At 45.1% G+C, this 15087-nt stretch overlaps 1 protein-coding gene across 1 annotated transcript in view; it reads right to left on the bottom strand.

The window, feature by feature from the left end:
• Window positions 1–1448: 1448 nt before the first annotated feature.
• Window positions 1449–15087, bottom strand: part of SARS1 (seryl-tRNA synthetase 1) — a 57196-nt gene continuing 43557 nt past the window's right edge. The window contains exons 9-11 of the mRNA XM_075335807.1: window positions 10340–10497; window positions 6665–6794; window positions 1449–1817 (exon numbers count right to left, since the gene is read on the bottom strand). Coding sequence (XP_075191922.1) covers window positions 1672–1817; window positions 6665–6794; window positions 10340–10497 — 434 coding nt within the window. The 3' untranslated portion in view covers window positions 1449–1671. The remainder of the gene's footprint in view (window positions 1818–6664; window positions 6795–10339; window positions 10498–15087) is intronic.

The raw sequence follows: 15087 nt of genomic DNA, 5'->3' as shown, positions 1-15087 counted from the left end.
CCTTCCGGCAGGATCCATAAGGGCTGCTGATGGAGACCGGTCTCCTGCAAAGCAGTGAGAACCGAGATGGCTCCCACTTCAAGCCAGAGCCCGAGGTTTATGGCGAAGGAGCGCGGCATGTGAAGGCTCCAGCCTTGTAAATTCAACCTTAACAGCACCGCCGACACAGTGGGGTGAGAAGGGACATGCCGGGAGTCCAGCTGGACCCGCTTTTCTTCCAAATCTTTGAAATCCAAAAAAAAATCAAAAATCAGAGAATGCATGTGTGTGTGACCTCCTGATGAACACAAAGCATTGAAACTGGCTAGGACTGGCTACCAGAGGATATATATATGCTAGGAGGGAGGAGCTACACGTTTGAGTGTAGTACTTTGTGTGTCCTCCGGAGGCAGAAGCTATACACCCATGGTCTGGGTCTCCCATAAAGGAACGATAAAGAAATAACTGGTCTCTGCTTAGCAGGCAAAATCCTTTTGTTTCAGGGCTGGATCTCCTTATCAAACATCCAAAAACTAGACAGCAGAGAAGGCAGGTGCAAGGTGAGTATAAATAGCCCCACCTGGGATGTGATAGGACAGAGACAAAATAGAAAATTGAGAATCACCTGACTAAACAGTAAACCAAAGGAAGAAAAGCAAAAGACAAGAGAACCATCAACAGTGGGACGGAGACCAACCAGGCTGTGGCTCAGTAAGGAAGAAAATCCACCAAGCAGCAAGAAATCACAGGATCGAGTCTGGAACGACATGAGATATCTGCCAGATGAACAAATGGCCGAAAAATCAGCTGTCGCTTGTGTATGGGGCCTGTGATGGTGTGATATTGTGGGTTGTGTATAATTTTGTGTAGGTTTGAATTTTAGGCGTAGTGCTCTGTCCATTCTGTGTATTCCTTGTCTGTACAATGTTCTGTTTGCAGGTTAATCAGTCCCTGCCGGGCTTTTGTCCCCAAGTCTGGGGGAGGGGGCCTGGGATCCACCTAAACTCTCTGCTTACCGGGTGGTATTATTCAGTCTGTCTGAGAACTACAAGAGAGAAGCAGGAAGATTCAGCCTCTGGGGGAGAAGCTGACGTTCCCTAGAGGGACCTGGACATTTATTGCTTACTGGACTGTATCTGTGTTCTTGGACTATTTTACCCTCTGTGTGGTGGATTATTTTATGGACAGTCTGATTTTGCTCGGAATAAATGATCTTTGGATTGTTCGTCCATCTCTCGCTCTGTTGATTGTGTGATATCCGAGAAGGACCCTGTGACAGGGCCCCTAAACTAGACTGTTAAACCTGCACCACTAGGTGAATGCAGCTGGTGGAAAAAGAGCTGACTTGTGTTATGTTATGGTCAGCCTTCTGGCTTAAGCTGCCATCACCCATAGTTTCTGTGTCCTCTAATGAGAATCCTGAAAAATCAGTGATTCTGCAGCCAATTGAACACTCTGACTACAATTGGTACATTTACATTTGTAGCCTATTTATTCCATCTCACCTTGCCATTGTAGTCAACATCATTAAAAGCTTTGTACATACTAGGTTTGTATTTTATTTTTGGAAACGATCTGAAGACCAGTAACAGTTATACAATAGATCTGCATTTAACAGTAGTTCAATATTGGTCGATGTTGAGAAGCAATCAGCCAGCTGGACATCCATAAGAAGAATGGACTGTGGAGTATTTATGCATTATTCACATCCATATTCTGCATTTGAGATTCTAAACCAGAATTCTTATTTTTCTTTCCTCCGTGCTGCTTCTTTTGCTTTTTTGTAAGTTCCTCATCAATTGGAGCTGGCTTAACAAATTTGATTATTTCTTTCAATCCTGAAGGGGAGTAAAAAATTGCTTATTAAAATAAAACTAAGAAAACAGAATAGGGTTATTTTCTAATTCTACTAGTGGTGAGCGAGTAACCAAAAAATGCCAATACACAAGGGGAAAGTCGGAAAGAATGTGCAAAAGTCAGTATTCCCCAAGCATGGTAGTAGAAAGGGCCAATGGCCCAGGCTATATGCAATACAAACAATTGAAATCACCAAAAAACAAATACAAAAAATAGTCAATTAAAATGTAGATTTTATTTAAACAAAATTAAAACAAGCTATAAACAATGTGACTAAAAGGCACCAACAAGGACATCAGGGCATAGAAAAGATGAGGTGTAATTGTACACAGGCTATAATAAATAGCACTACTCCACACTACCAGGGATTTACCAATATAAACCACATGTGTGGATCACAACCCATTAGGAATGGGGCAGATATAAAGGACAATAATGTACAATCATCAGAGAGGTAGAAAGTTAATATCTGAAATATCAGTAGACAAAACCCTGTTGTAAATTACCTAGTGGCATCTTCTCCGGCTGGTGCTGGCGCCCGTCCCTACACGTGTTTCAGCATAGAAGCCTTCGTCAGGGGGAGTGGTGTCAGACCAGCAGAGGTCACATTAAATACGCATACTGGCCAATGGGCTGTCAGGTGGCAATACTAACCGAATTTGATGGATAGCGCATGCATCGGAACACGGTCACGTGACACAGCTTGCCTGGGATAGAGACTGCGGGAGACCTAGTTAAACGCATCCCGGGCGAGCTGTGTCACATTACCAGGTTCCGATCACGTGACTTGTCATGTGGTCGGAGCCTGCTCGCGTCACACACCTTGTTTCCTGGATGATGGGGCGCTATGTGCTCACGGTTTCGTGATTCTGATTGGATTCATGCGCTATCCATCAACTTCGGTTAGTATTGCCACCTGACAGCCAATTGGCCGATATGCGTATATAATGTAACCTCTGCTGGTTTGATGCCACGACCCCTGATGAAGGCTTCTATGCTGAAACACGTGTAGGGACGGGCGCCCGCACCAGCCGGAGGAGATGCCACTAGGTAATTTACAACCGAGTTTTGTCTACTGATATTTTTTCAGATATTAACTTTCTACCTCTCTGATGATTGTACATTATTGTTTTTTATATCTGCCCCATTCCTACTCGGTTGTGATCCACACATGTGCTTTATATTGGTAAATCCCTGTTAGTGTGGAGTAGTGCTATTTATAGCCTGTGTACAATTACACCTCATCTTTTCTCTCCCCTGATGTCCCTGTTGGTGCCTTTTAGTCACATTGTTTATTGCTTGTTTTAATTTGTTTACCTAAAATATCTACATTTTAATTGGCTAATTTGTATTTGTTTTTTGGTGATTTCACTAGTGGTGTGCGAGCATTAAGGTGCTCAAGTGCTCGGTACTTGAAAGGAGGTCGGGCTCGACTATAGTACTGAGTATCATGGAAATCAATGAAAAACTCAAGCATTTTTCTGGAAGATTCTTCTGAAAAAATGCTCGAGTTTTCCTTTGACTTCCATTATACTCGGTACTAGAGTCAAGCCCGTCTAAGTGTCTGACCTGCTCGTTTCAAGTATCTAGCACTCGAGCATCTTAGGCTTCGCTCATCACTAAATTCTAGTTAATATTTGTCCCCCAAAAAAACTGTCTTACACACCTTGTACCACATGTATTATACATTTTAGGCATGATGGTAAGCGAGTGGGAAAGGGTTGTGCCCTAAATTGTGATCCCGTATGCCAAAACTGTGACAATAAGTTGATATTAGGGAGAGAAGACAGAGACTAGTCACTTCAGGATAGCGGGTGGGGAGAAGCCACCAGGAAACCATTTGTTCGACTGTTATTCTGTGGTAGCATGGTTCACAGTGGCCTTGTGCGCATGCTGCTTTTTTGTGCAGTTTTGGGTGCAGTTTGTGGCCCAAAATTACATGTATAAGCTTCCCCAGCAAAGTCGATGAGATATCCGAAAGGTTGTGCACATGTAGCTTCTTTTTTGCTTGCAGTTTTGATTGCAGAAAAAAGAAGCAGCATGTCAATTCTTTTCTGCGTTTTACCATTGACAATGTTAAAAAAGCTCAGGCAAAAACGCATGCTTTTTTTATGCGTTTTTCTGCCAGAGGATGCGTTTTTTCGCTGGAGAAACAAAACTGCAGTGTGTGCATACCCTTAAACATTTTTTTTCTGATATGTGTTTCAGAGTTAAACATATGGCTGAAATCAGCCTCTGATATATGCTGCCCTTGGATTTTGCAGCATGTATCAGCTGTCAGGTTGGTGTGAGAAGACACCATATAGAGTAACACTTTATTTTCCTCCAGTCCGTACGTGTAAGACCAATTGTTTGTTCAGATGTAAATATGTAATTATCGCTCCCCCTGCGCTAAAAGGAACCACAGATGGTTAATAAGCAGAATCTATCACGCCCTCTAACCGGTGACAGGCGACTGCATTATCCAATTGGGTGGTTTCACAAAGTGTAAAGGGCAGGAACATACTGCTGTGGGACAGACCACAGCTGGAACAGAAAAGTCTCCTCCTCACTGCTGCCTTTTGGTACCGTATTTTCCGGCTTATAAGACGACTTTTTAACCCCGAAAATCTTCTCAAACGTTGGGGGTCGTCTTAAACGGCGGTGCATGGTGCTGCATGAGCCCATTGTTTAGTAATGCCCTCCTACTGGTCCCCTTCTTACACACAAACATTCTCACCTGTCCTCCGTTCCCATGGTGCCTTCAGCTTCTTCTGGCAGACCGCAGGCCCATAGACCCCTCTGCGATAGCGTCCTATACACAGGGCCGCCGCCTCTGCCGTCATGGCTTTACTGCAGTTGAATGCTTTGCGGTGCTGTAAAGCATTCAACTGCAGTAAAGCACTGACAGCAGCGGCGGCGGCCCCGTGTACAGGAAGCGATCATAGAGGGGTCTATGGGCCTGCGGTCCGCAAGAAGCATTCCTCCATGATCGCATCCCGTACACGGGGCAACTGCTGTCAGTGCTTTACTGCAGTTGAATGCTTTACGGCACCGCAAAGCATTCAACTGCAGTAAAGCCATGACGGCAGAGGCGGCGGCCCCGTGCATCGGACGCTATCACGGAGGGGTCTATGTGCCTTGCGGTCTACAAGAAACAGCTGAGGTCACCGCAGGAACGGAGGACAGGTGAAAATAATGTTTATTGTGTGTAAACAACGGCATAATAGGGGACAAGAAGAGGACCAATAGGAGGACATTACTAAATAATGGGCTCATTACTACAAGGGGGGACAAGGATAGGCACATTACTATACAATGGGCAGATTACTGCAGGGGACATTACTAAACAATCGGTACATTACTCGAATATATACGGTATATCCCAAACTCTATATTTTAACTGGAGAAGTTGTGGGTCGTCTTATACGCCCAGTCTTATACACCGGAAAATACAGTATATGTTTATAGTGTGTATGTAGCTGAGAACATTCCACTCTTGCTCAATAGAAGGTATTGGATGAACTACTGAAGATTGATTATCAGATATCCAACTGCTTTGTGTAATTTTTCACCATAGTTTGCCTATTATGTTGGAAATCGTTGCCTAGACACATTGTCATTAACACTGAAGGTGTTCTTAACTGCTATTGTTACCGTACCGTACCGATCTGCATGCCAGAGAGGCCCAGCCACAATGGGGCCAGAACCTGAGAATCCAGCGTCACACTGAACGGAGGGGGAAGAGGTCACAGAGTTGCCTTTCTAGAGAAATTAGCCTGTTATTCTTCCACCTCAGAGGCTTTGCTAGACACTCAATCTATGCAAACAAAATCTGCATTCCAAAAGCCAAATAGCATGTATTCCTTTCCGATGTGTGCCATCTGCTTAACCCCTTCACCCCCTAGCCTAGTTTCACCTTCTTAACCAGGTCAAATTTTTTAATAACTCTAGAACATATTCTAGTGATTCTGAGATTTTTTTTTCATGACACGTACTTTATGTTAGCAGTAAATTTTGGTTAAAATGATTTGTGTTTGTGGATGAAGCTATAGAGAAAATTTGACAAAAAAAAAATTATAAATTTTGCAATTTTTACACATTGCAATTTTTACACATTTTTAATCCCGCTAAACCAGATAGTTAAGTGGTTAATGTTACTTATTAACACTTGTGCGATATGTCTACTTTACTTCAGCATCAGTTTTTTGTATAACAGTATGCTGTATACTTACCTTGGTATACAGTCTCAGTTATTTATCAGGTACCCCTGTTTGTTTTCTGTATCATCTTCTCTTATTTTTAAGATATCATAAAATATTTTTTTTTTTTTTTTTTTTTTAATAAATCCTTGTTTTCAGCTCTATTTTTAAAGGATTCCATTTTGATCCCCTTTGTCAGAGTATTTATCTCCAATTAGAAATGTAGTAAAGTTCTCCTGATATAGCCATGTCTCTTACCTCATGTGCAGGGCAGTGCAGCTTAGGTATCCAAGGTTACGGCCACACTCATATAGTGAGTTAGTTATTTGTTGCTGTAACCATAGATGTCTAAATTGCAATGCCCTGCACATGAGGTAAGAGACATGGCTATATCAGGAGAACTGTAAAACATTTCTAATTGGAGGTATTTGCTGATATTATTATTACACCTACTACATATTGGGATAGGATCTTAGAGATGGGAACTCTGTGGACCAACTAATCCACCTCTCTCCTCACTGCTCTTCCACTTGTCCCAACTGCAAATCCCTTCATTGGCTCCCAATTCTCCAATGTATTCAGTTCAAACTGCTAACATTGGCCTACAAAGTCATCCATAATCGGTAATAAATGTCTCTCATCCTTACCAGGAGGCATGAAATCTCTTAGTTTTTCAGGTACAATAATTCCTTCACTAGTTTGATAATTCTCTAAAATTGCACAAATGGTCCGTGTTGTAGCACACATTGTAGCATTTAGCATATGCACATAGTCCACCTGTAACAAAAATGTAATGGTCTTTAGAGGTTACAACATGTCTAATCTTGACAATGCCTTTATTAGAAGGGTAACATGGTGTATTAGTTGGGGATACGTAGCATCGTTTTCCACTGGTAAATCTGCAGTGTGATATACTAACAGTAATATAGATGAGATTAAACAAATTTCATGCAAATGTCGGGGCTATTTACCCACACATAGATTGACGTGATACACAAATAAATTTGTCAGGTGTTCCGGGAACTTTAGTGTGATTCCACAGGTTTGTCTTTTTACATATTACATTGTGTTCACGCATATTTGTCCTTTTTTTTTTTACTTTGTTTTATGATTAACAAACAATTTTGGTTTTATCTTCACATTGGACCTTAAGGCCACTTCACACATAACGAGATCGCTAACGACATTGTTGCTACGTCACAGTTTCTGTGATGAAACAACAACTTCACCAGCGATCTCATTATGTTTGACACATACCAATGATCCGCCCCCTGCTGTGAGATCGTTGGTCGTTGCTGAATGTCCTGGGCCATTTTTGGCTCATTGGAGTCCTGTTGGGCAGGATGGATCTGTATGTTTGACACCTACCAACAATCTTAACGACCTAGATGAGAGCTTAAAGTGTGACACGTAGGCGTGTAGTTGCGTCACCTTTTCCGCACCTCCTCTGCACCGATTGGTTGGCGCTGAGAACAGTAGTGCGTTCTGATTGGGTATCGCTTCATGCTTTGTTCCTTTTTGAGCCTTGCTTTGAGGATAGAATGAAGGAGGGATGAATCCGGGTGAAGATGCAGCTTCGATTCGAAAAGCAAGCAAGCAACCGGGAACAAAGTACGAATGAATCCGGGTGGAGTCGCAGGTTGTATCCTCAAAGCAAGGCTCAAAAAGGGACAAAGGACGAAGCGATACAAAGTTGCCTTCTAGGCCGGCCGCCTAATCTGAACGCAGTATTGGCCACCAAGCGTCAAACACTACGCCCCTATTCGAGGTCGGAATCGTTACATAGCTGTTGTGTGACAGGGTCCCAACGACCAACGAGATAGTTATAGAGGTCGCTGCATCGTTACTAAAGTAGTTGGGAAAATGACTGACATCTCACCAACAATCTCACCAACAATTTAACAACGATCCGGAAACTGTGACGTAGTAACGATCTCGTTATGGGTGACTGGACCTTTAATTTTGTTTTTTCTCAGTGAATCTATCCTTGATTATAAAACCATGCAAGATGAAAGGAGACAAACTTTTAATTACTTTTAGAACTCTTTCATGTATCTGTTTTGGAGCGGTATGACACACAGCAGGGAACATTTATTATTGGTTAAAAATAAAACCAAGTTAAAAAAAAACAAAAAAAAAAAAAGGACAAATATGCATGAACATGATGTAATATGTACAACGGAAGTGGTGCACAGAGTAAATGTGAGACCAGGTAAAAAAAAGTGGGCAACACAATGGTTACATTAATCCAAATGGCAATTCATATTGGCAATATGGATGCATAGAATACATGCAATATAAATCAAAATATGCACAAAAAGTATAAGAAATGCTGTCAAATTAAATAAAGGACCATGAGTTATCTGCAGCAAATATATTACAAAATGCAGTAATCTAATGTAAATATCACCACACTGGGGTAGTGTCCGCACAAAAGTAGAAAAATCCAAAGAAAATATGAATATACTGTATATGTAATATTTGTCTAAAAGAGACTGGATTAAATATAAAGTGCTAGACAATTGTTCTATGTAATCAATATGGAATTAGTAGTATGGTAATTGTTAATAAGAACAACAAAACATGAGACAGTATATCACAACTATAATAATAGTCATAATGACAATACAGAATATTGCCTCGCATATTAGAAATTATCCACATGCAAAAAATATACTCAAATGGGACCAAATGGACCCATGGGCATATTAATCCTCCTTGGTCCAAGTACCGAATGGTCTGCTAGGATTGGTCCTTGGTATTTGGCACATTTTGTACTATATTAATGGACTAGCATTATTATTATACACTTGATCTACACAATTTTTGCTTTCTCTCTATGGTTTTGTAACCAGCAGACCAAACAATTTTGCAAACAACATCCATCACGGTTCTTCTCTGTGCCCCGTGGTCACAGGACGTCCCCACTGTGTCCTATCTTATCCCATACAGAACCTCTGAAGCATTGGCCTGTCGAAAGGACATCAGCCCTGATGTTCCTCCCCTTTATCCTAATTCACATTACGACACATGCATCCTGATGGAGAGGAAGAAAGAGCGATCTTAAGGGTGGAGTGGGGCCTTGTACTTATCAGCATGGAGCTTTAACTATTGACACGCCCTGCCACTGCTGTGATAGGAGCTAAACCAGAAGAAGGCCTCATGGGACTACTGCCCACAGGAAAATGGGCTGTAAGTGGAGAAAGCCATTGTGACCATAAAGGTCTAAAGCCCGCTTTACACACAGAGATAAATCTTTGGCAGATCTGTGGTTGCAGTGAAATCATGGACATATTGTTCCATTTGTACACAGCCACAAACCTGGCACTGATTGTCCACAATTTCACTGCAACCACAGATCTGCTGCAGATTTATCTCTGTGTGTGACAGGGCCTTAAGGATAATGCTTCACCTTTCAGGCCATTGCCATGTTGATTTATACCTTTCTGCTTCACTACCTGTTCTTTGGCATCAGATTCCCCTATTCCCTTCTGATTACATTTCCCATCAGCCCTTGTGCTGGGCGGCTGCAAGTCAGCAGTGAGCACATCCCCTGTAATGCCACCGTATCCACTCCCACAGCTTTAGCATTACACCTTGTCCAGGACACCGCTGCAGACAAGTCACTGATACAGTGCACAGAAGTAAAACTCAAAGAAGAAGATACAAAGTAACGAAATCCAGCGGATCACAGGCAGATGAATTAAAAACTTTCCTTTATTTTCATCGCATTAAAAATGGATAGACAGCATCCACAAGGCACAGTTCATCCAACGCGTTTCGACATAACGAAGTGTCCTAAGTTCTTATTCATGGATCCAAGAATAAGAACTTACGACACTGCGTTATGTCGAAACGCGTTGGATGAACTGTGCCTTGTGGATGCTGTCTATCCATTTTTAATGCGATGAAAATAAAGGAAAGTTTTTAATTCATCTGCCTGTGATCCGCTGGATTTTCGTTACTTTGTATCTGCTATTATCCCCTTGTACCTGGGATTTCGGTGCAGGATCAGCTGGTCTACTCCTCAGACTTATACACCAGAGCGGTGAGCTGGAACACGTTTCTTTTTGCACTCAAAGAAGTATGTATAAAATAAAGGGAACATAGTAGGATGTGCATATATTAGCCAGGGTATACATCAGAATGTGTGTACACACATATCCTCTCCACTTGTGCATATATACAAGGAGAGCTGCAGAGGGACAGATGTGCAGAGAGAAGGGAGAACTGTGTCTGCAGCTGTATGCACAGAAGCATTAGCTCTACTAAATAGAGTGGATATAGTAGTATGAATCTTAATATATCATTTTCTAGATTACCTTGTCCATCATCTTCTTAGTCTGCCCATAACGAATCCGCAGTCTTCGAGCCTGATAGTCAGTACAGTTAGAACAGGACACTAACTCTCTGAAGGCACCAGAGCCTGGAAACCAGGCCTCCAAATCCAACTTTTTACTTGCTGCATGATTTAATGAACCTTAAAAAAAATGAAAGGAATTGTTTCATCAGTAACTGACACTTTGTTTAAATCGGGATTTTAATATAAACATTTCTTTTATATTTTTTTTCTACCTTTGATGTGAACACAAAGAAAAATCTAATTTTCACTCTGGCCCTTTAGTCTACACATAATACGCAAACAATTCCACGTTTTTTTGTTTTTATTTACTGTAAAGACTGGAACTGAAAATCATTACGAGAAGGAAGAAGTAAAACACCACACCAGCGTATTTTTTATTTTAGCGCTAGAGTAGTGCTTTACATATAAGTCCCCTGCCCCCTGTCTTACACTCACATGCCGCCGTCTCCATCTTTTTCCGGTGCCGCTCTAGTCGGTCTCAGTGATTTCTGACCTGCCGGCAGCTGCAGTGTTTCATGGAGTGTGCCGAAGGTCACAACTCAATACATCACTGAGAGGATAGTTCTGGCCTCATACTGGCTCTCATAGTTGCATCGAGACCTTGTGATGTAACTTCTGACTTTCAGCCAGTAAGAAGTTAGTAACAAAATGGCACAATAGGAAAACGCCAGAGGTTGAGAATAAGACCAGAAACTGGGACCTTTGATTTTAGCGCTGGAATGGTGCTTTAAATCTAACAAAATATTGGGAGTAGTGCTTTAAAGTAATCCGTCAGCAGGTTTTTGCTATGCAAGCTGAGGACAGCATGCTGTAAGAGTTAATAAACAAAGAAGGGAATTTTGTTTACTTACCGTAAATTCCTTTTCTTCTAGCTCCTATTGGGAGACCCAGACAATTGGGTGTATAGCTTCTGCCTCCGGAGGCCACACAAAGTATTACACTTTAAAAAGTGTAACCCCTCCCCTCTGCCTATACACCCTCCCGTGGATCACGGGCTCCTCAGTTTTGGTGCAAAAGCAGGAAGGAGAAAACTTATAAATTGGTCTAGGGTAAATTCAATCCGGATGTTCGGAGAACTGAAAACCATGAACCAAAAGAACAATTCAACATGAACAACATGTGTACACAAAAGAACAACCAGCCCGAAGGGCACAGGGGCGGGTGCTGGGTCTCCCAATAGGAGCTAGAAGAAAAGGAATTTACGGTAAGTAAACAAAATTCCCTTCTTCTTTGTCGCTCCATTGGGAGACCCAGACAATTGGGACGTCCAAAAGCAGTCCCTGGGTGGGTAAAAGAATACCTCAATAAAAAAAGAGCCGAAACGGCCCCCTCTTACAGGTGGGCAACCGCCGCCTGAAGGACTCGCCTACCTAGACTGGCGTCTGCCGAAGCATAGGTATGCACTTGATAGTGTTTCGTGAAAGTGTGCAGACTAGACCACGTAGCTGCCTGACACACCTGCTGAGCCGTAGCCCGGTGCCTCAATGCCCAGGACGCACCCACGGCTCTGGTAGAATGGGCTTTCAGCCCTGAAGGAAGCGGAAGCCCATAAGAACGGTAGGCTTCGAGAATCGGTTCCTTGATCCACCGAGCCAAGGTTGACTTGGAAGCCTGCGAACCCTTACGCTGGCCAGCGACAAGGACAAAGAGCGCATCTGAACGACGCAGGGGCGCCGTGCGAGACACGTAGAGCCGGAGTGCTCTCACCAGATCCAAAGAGTGCAAATCCTTTTCACATTGGTGAATTGGATTAGGGCAAAATGAAGGCAAGGAGATATCCTGATTGAGATGAAAAGGAGATACCACCTTAGGGAGAAATTCCGGGACCGGACGCAGAACCACCTTATCCTGGTGAAACACCAGGAAGGGGGCTTTGCATGACAGCGCTGCAAGCTCAGACACTCTCCGGAGTGATGTAACTGCCACTAGAAAGGCCACCTTCTGCGAAAGGCGTGATAAAGAGACATCCCGCAGCGGCTCGAAAGGTGGTTTCTGAAGAGCCGTTAGCACCCTGTTAAGATCCCAGGGTTCTAGCGGACGCTTGTAAGGTGGGACTACGTGGCAAACTCCCTGCAGGAACGTGCGGACCTGCGGAAGCCTGGCTAGGCGCTTTTGAAAAAATACGGAGAGCGCCGATACTTGGCCCTTGAGAGAGCCGAGTGACAAACCCTTGTCCATTCCGGATTGAAGGAATGAAAGAAAAGTGGGTAAGGCAAACGGCCATGGAGGGAAACCGTTATCAGAGCACCAGGATAAGAAGATTTGCCAAGACCTGTAATAGATCTTGGCGGACGTTGGCTTCCTGGCCTGTCTCATGGTGGCAATGACATCCTGAGATAACCCTGAAGACGCTAGGAGCCAGGATTCAATGGCCACACAGTCAGGTTGAGGGCCACAGAATTCAGATGGAAAAATGGGCCTTGTGACAGCAAGTCTGGGCGGTCTGGAAGCGCCCACGGCTGACCCACCGTGAGATGCCACAGATCCGGGTACCACGACCGCCTCGGCCAGTCTGGAGCGACGAGAATGGCACGACGGCAGTCGGACCTGATCTTGCGTAACACTCTGGGCAGCATCGCCAGAGGAGGAAACACATAAGGCAGTCGAAACTGCGACCAATCCTGAACTAACGCGTCCGCCGCCAGAGCTCTGTGATCCTGAGACCGTGCCATGAATGCCGGGACTTTGTTGTTCTGCCGTGATGCCATGAGATCGACGTCCGGCGTTCCCCAGCGGCGACAGATCTCTCGAAACACTTCTGGGTGCAGAGACCATTCCCCCGCATCCATGCCCTGACGACTGAGAAAATCTGCTTCCCAGTTTTCTACGCCCGGGATGTGAACTGCGGAGATGGTGGAGGCTGTGGCTTCCACCCACTGCAGAATCCGCCGGACTTCCTGGAAGGCTTGACGACTGCGAGTGCCGCCTTGGTGGTTGATGTATGCGACGAAAGTGGTGTTGTCCGACTGGATACAGATCTGCCTGCCCTCCAGCCACCGATGGAAAGCCAATAGGGCTAGATACACTGCCCTTATCTCCAGAACATTGATCTGAAGGGAAGACTCTCGGAGTCCAGGTTCCCTGAGCCCTGTGGTGGAGAAAAACCGCTCCCCACCCTGACAGGCTCGCGTCCGTGGTGACCACAGCCCAGGTTGGGGGTAGGAAGGATTTTCCCTGCGATAGAGAATTGGGAAGGAGCCACCACTGAAGTGACGTCTTGGTTGCAAGGGAAAGAGAGACGTTCCTGTCGAGGGAAGCCGACCTCCTGTCCCATTTGCGGAGAATGTCCCATTGGAGTGGCCGTAGATGGAATTGCGCGAACGGCACTGCCTCCATCGCTGCCACCATCTTCCCCAGGAAGTGCATGAGGCGCCTTAAGGGGTGTGACGGACTCAGAAGAAGTGATTGCACCCCCGCCTGGAGAGAAAGCTGTTTGTCCCGCGGTAGCTTGACTACCGCTGACTGTGTATGAAACTCCATCCAGAGGTAAGTCAGTGATTGGGTCGGTGTCAACTTGGATGTCGGGAAGTTGATGATCCACCCGAACTGCTGGAGAGTCGCCAGAGCAACGGTAAGGCTGTGTTGACACGCCACCCGAGACAGGGCCCTGACTAGGAGATCGTCTAAGTAGGGAATCACCGAGTGGCCCTGAGAGTGTAGGACCGCCACGACGGATGCCATGACTTTGGTGAAAACCCGTGGGGCTGTCGCCAGGCCGAAAGGCAATGCCACGAACTGAAGGTGTTCGTCCCCGATGGTGAAACGCAAGAAGCGTTGATGTTCGGGTGCGATTGGCACGTGGAGATAAGCATCCTTGATGTCGATCGATGCTAGGAAGTCTCCTTGTGACATCGAGGCGATGACCGAGCGGAGAGATTCCATCCGAAACCGTCTGGTTCTCACATGTCTGTTGAGCAGCTTGAGGTCCAGAACGGGACGGAATGATCCGTTCTTTTTTGGCACCACGAACAAGTTGGAGTAAAAGCCGCGACCACGTTCCTGAAGGGGAACGGGGGTCACAACTCCTTCTGTCTTCAGAGCGTCCACTGCCTGAAAAAGTGCGTCGGCCTGAGCGGGGGGCGGAGAGGTTCTGAAGAAACGAGCCGCAGGACGAGAGCTGAACTCTATCCTGTAACCGTGAGACAGAATGTCTCTCACCCATCGGTCTTGAACATGTGGCCACCAGGCGTCGCCAAAGCGGGAGAGCCTGCCACCGACCGAGGATGCGGCTAGGGGATGCCGAGAGTCATGAGGAGGCTGCCTTGGAGGTAGTGCCTCCTGCGGCCTTTTGGGGGCGTGACTTGGACCGCCACGCATCGGAGTTCCTCTGGCCTTTCTCCGGCCTGCTGGACGAAGAGGATTGGGGCTTGGCGGAGGGACGAAAGGACCGAAACCTCGATTGTATTTTCCGTTGCTGAGGTCTCTTAGGTTTGGACTGGGGTAAGGAGGAGTCCTTTCCCTTGGATTCCTTAATAATCTCATCCAATCGTTCGCCAAACAAGCGTTCGCTAGAAAACGTCAAACCGGTCAAGAACCTCTTGGAGGCCGAGTCTGCCTTCCATTCGCGCAGCCACATGGCCCTGCGGACTGCCACAGTTAGCGGATGCCACAGCTGTACGGCTAGCAGAGTCTAGGACTGCGTTCATGGCGTAGGAAGAAAAAGCTGACGCTTGAGAAGTCAAAGACGCAACTTGCGGAGCAGAATTA

This window comes from Anomaloglossus baeobatrachus, chromosome 2 (genome assembly GCF_048569485.1).
Source record: "Anomaloglossus baeobatrachus isolate aAnoBae1 chromosome 2, aAnoBae1.hap1, whole genome shotgun sequence".
NCBI lineage: Eukaryota > Metazoa > Chordata > Amphibia > Anura > Aromobatidae > Anomaloglossus > Anomaloglossus baeobatrachus.
This window is presented reverse-complemented; position numbering and strand designations above follow the sequence as displayed.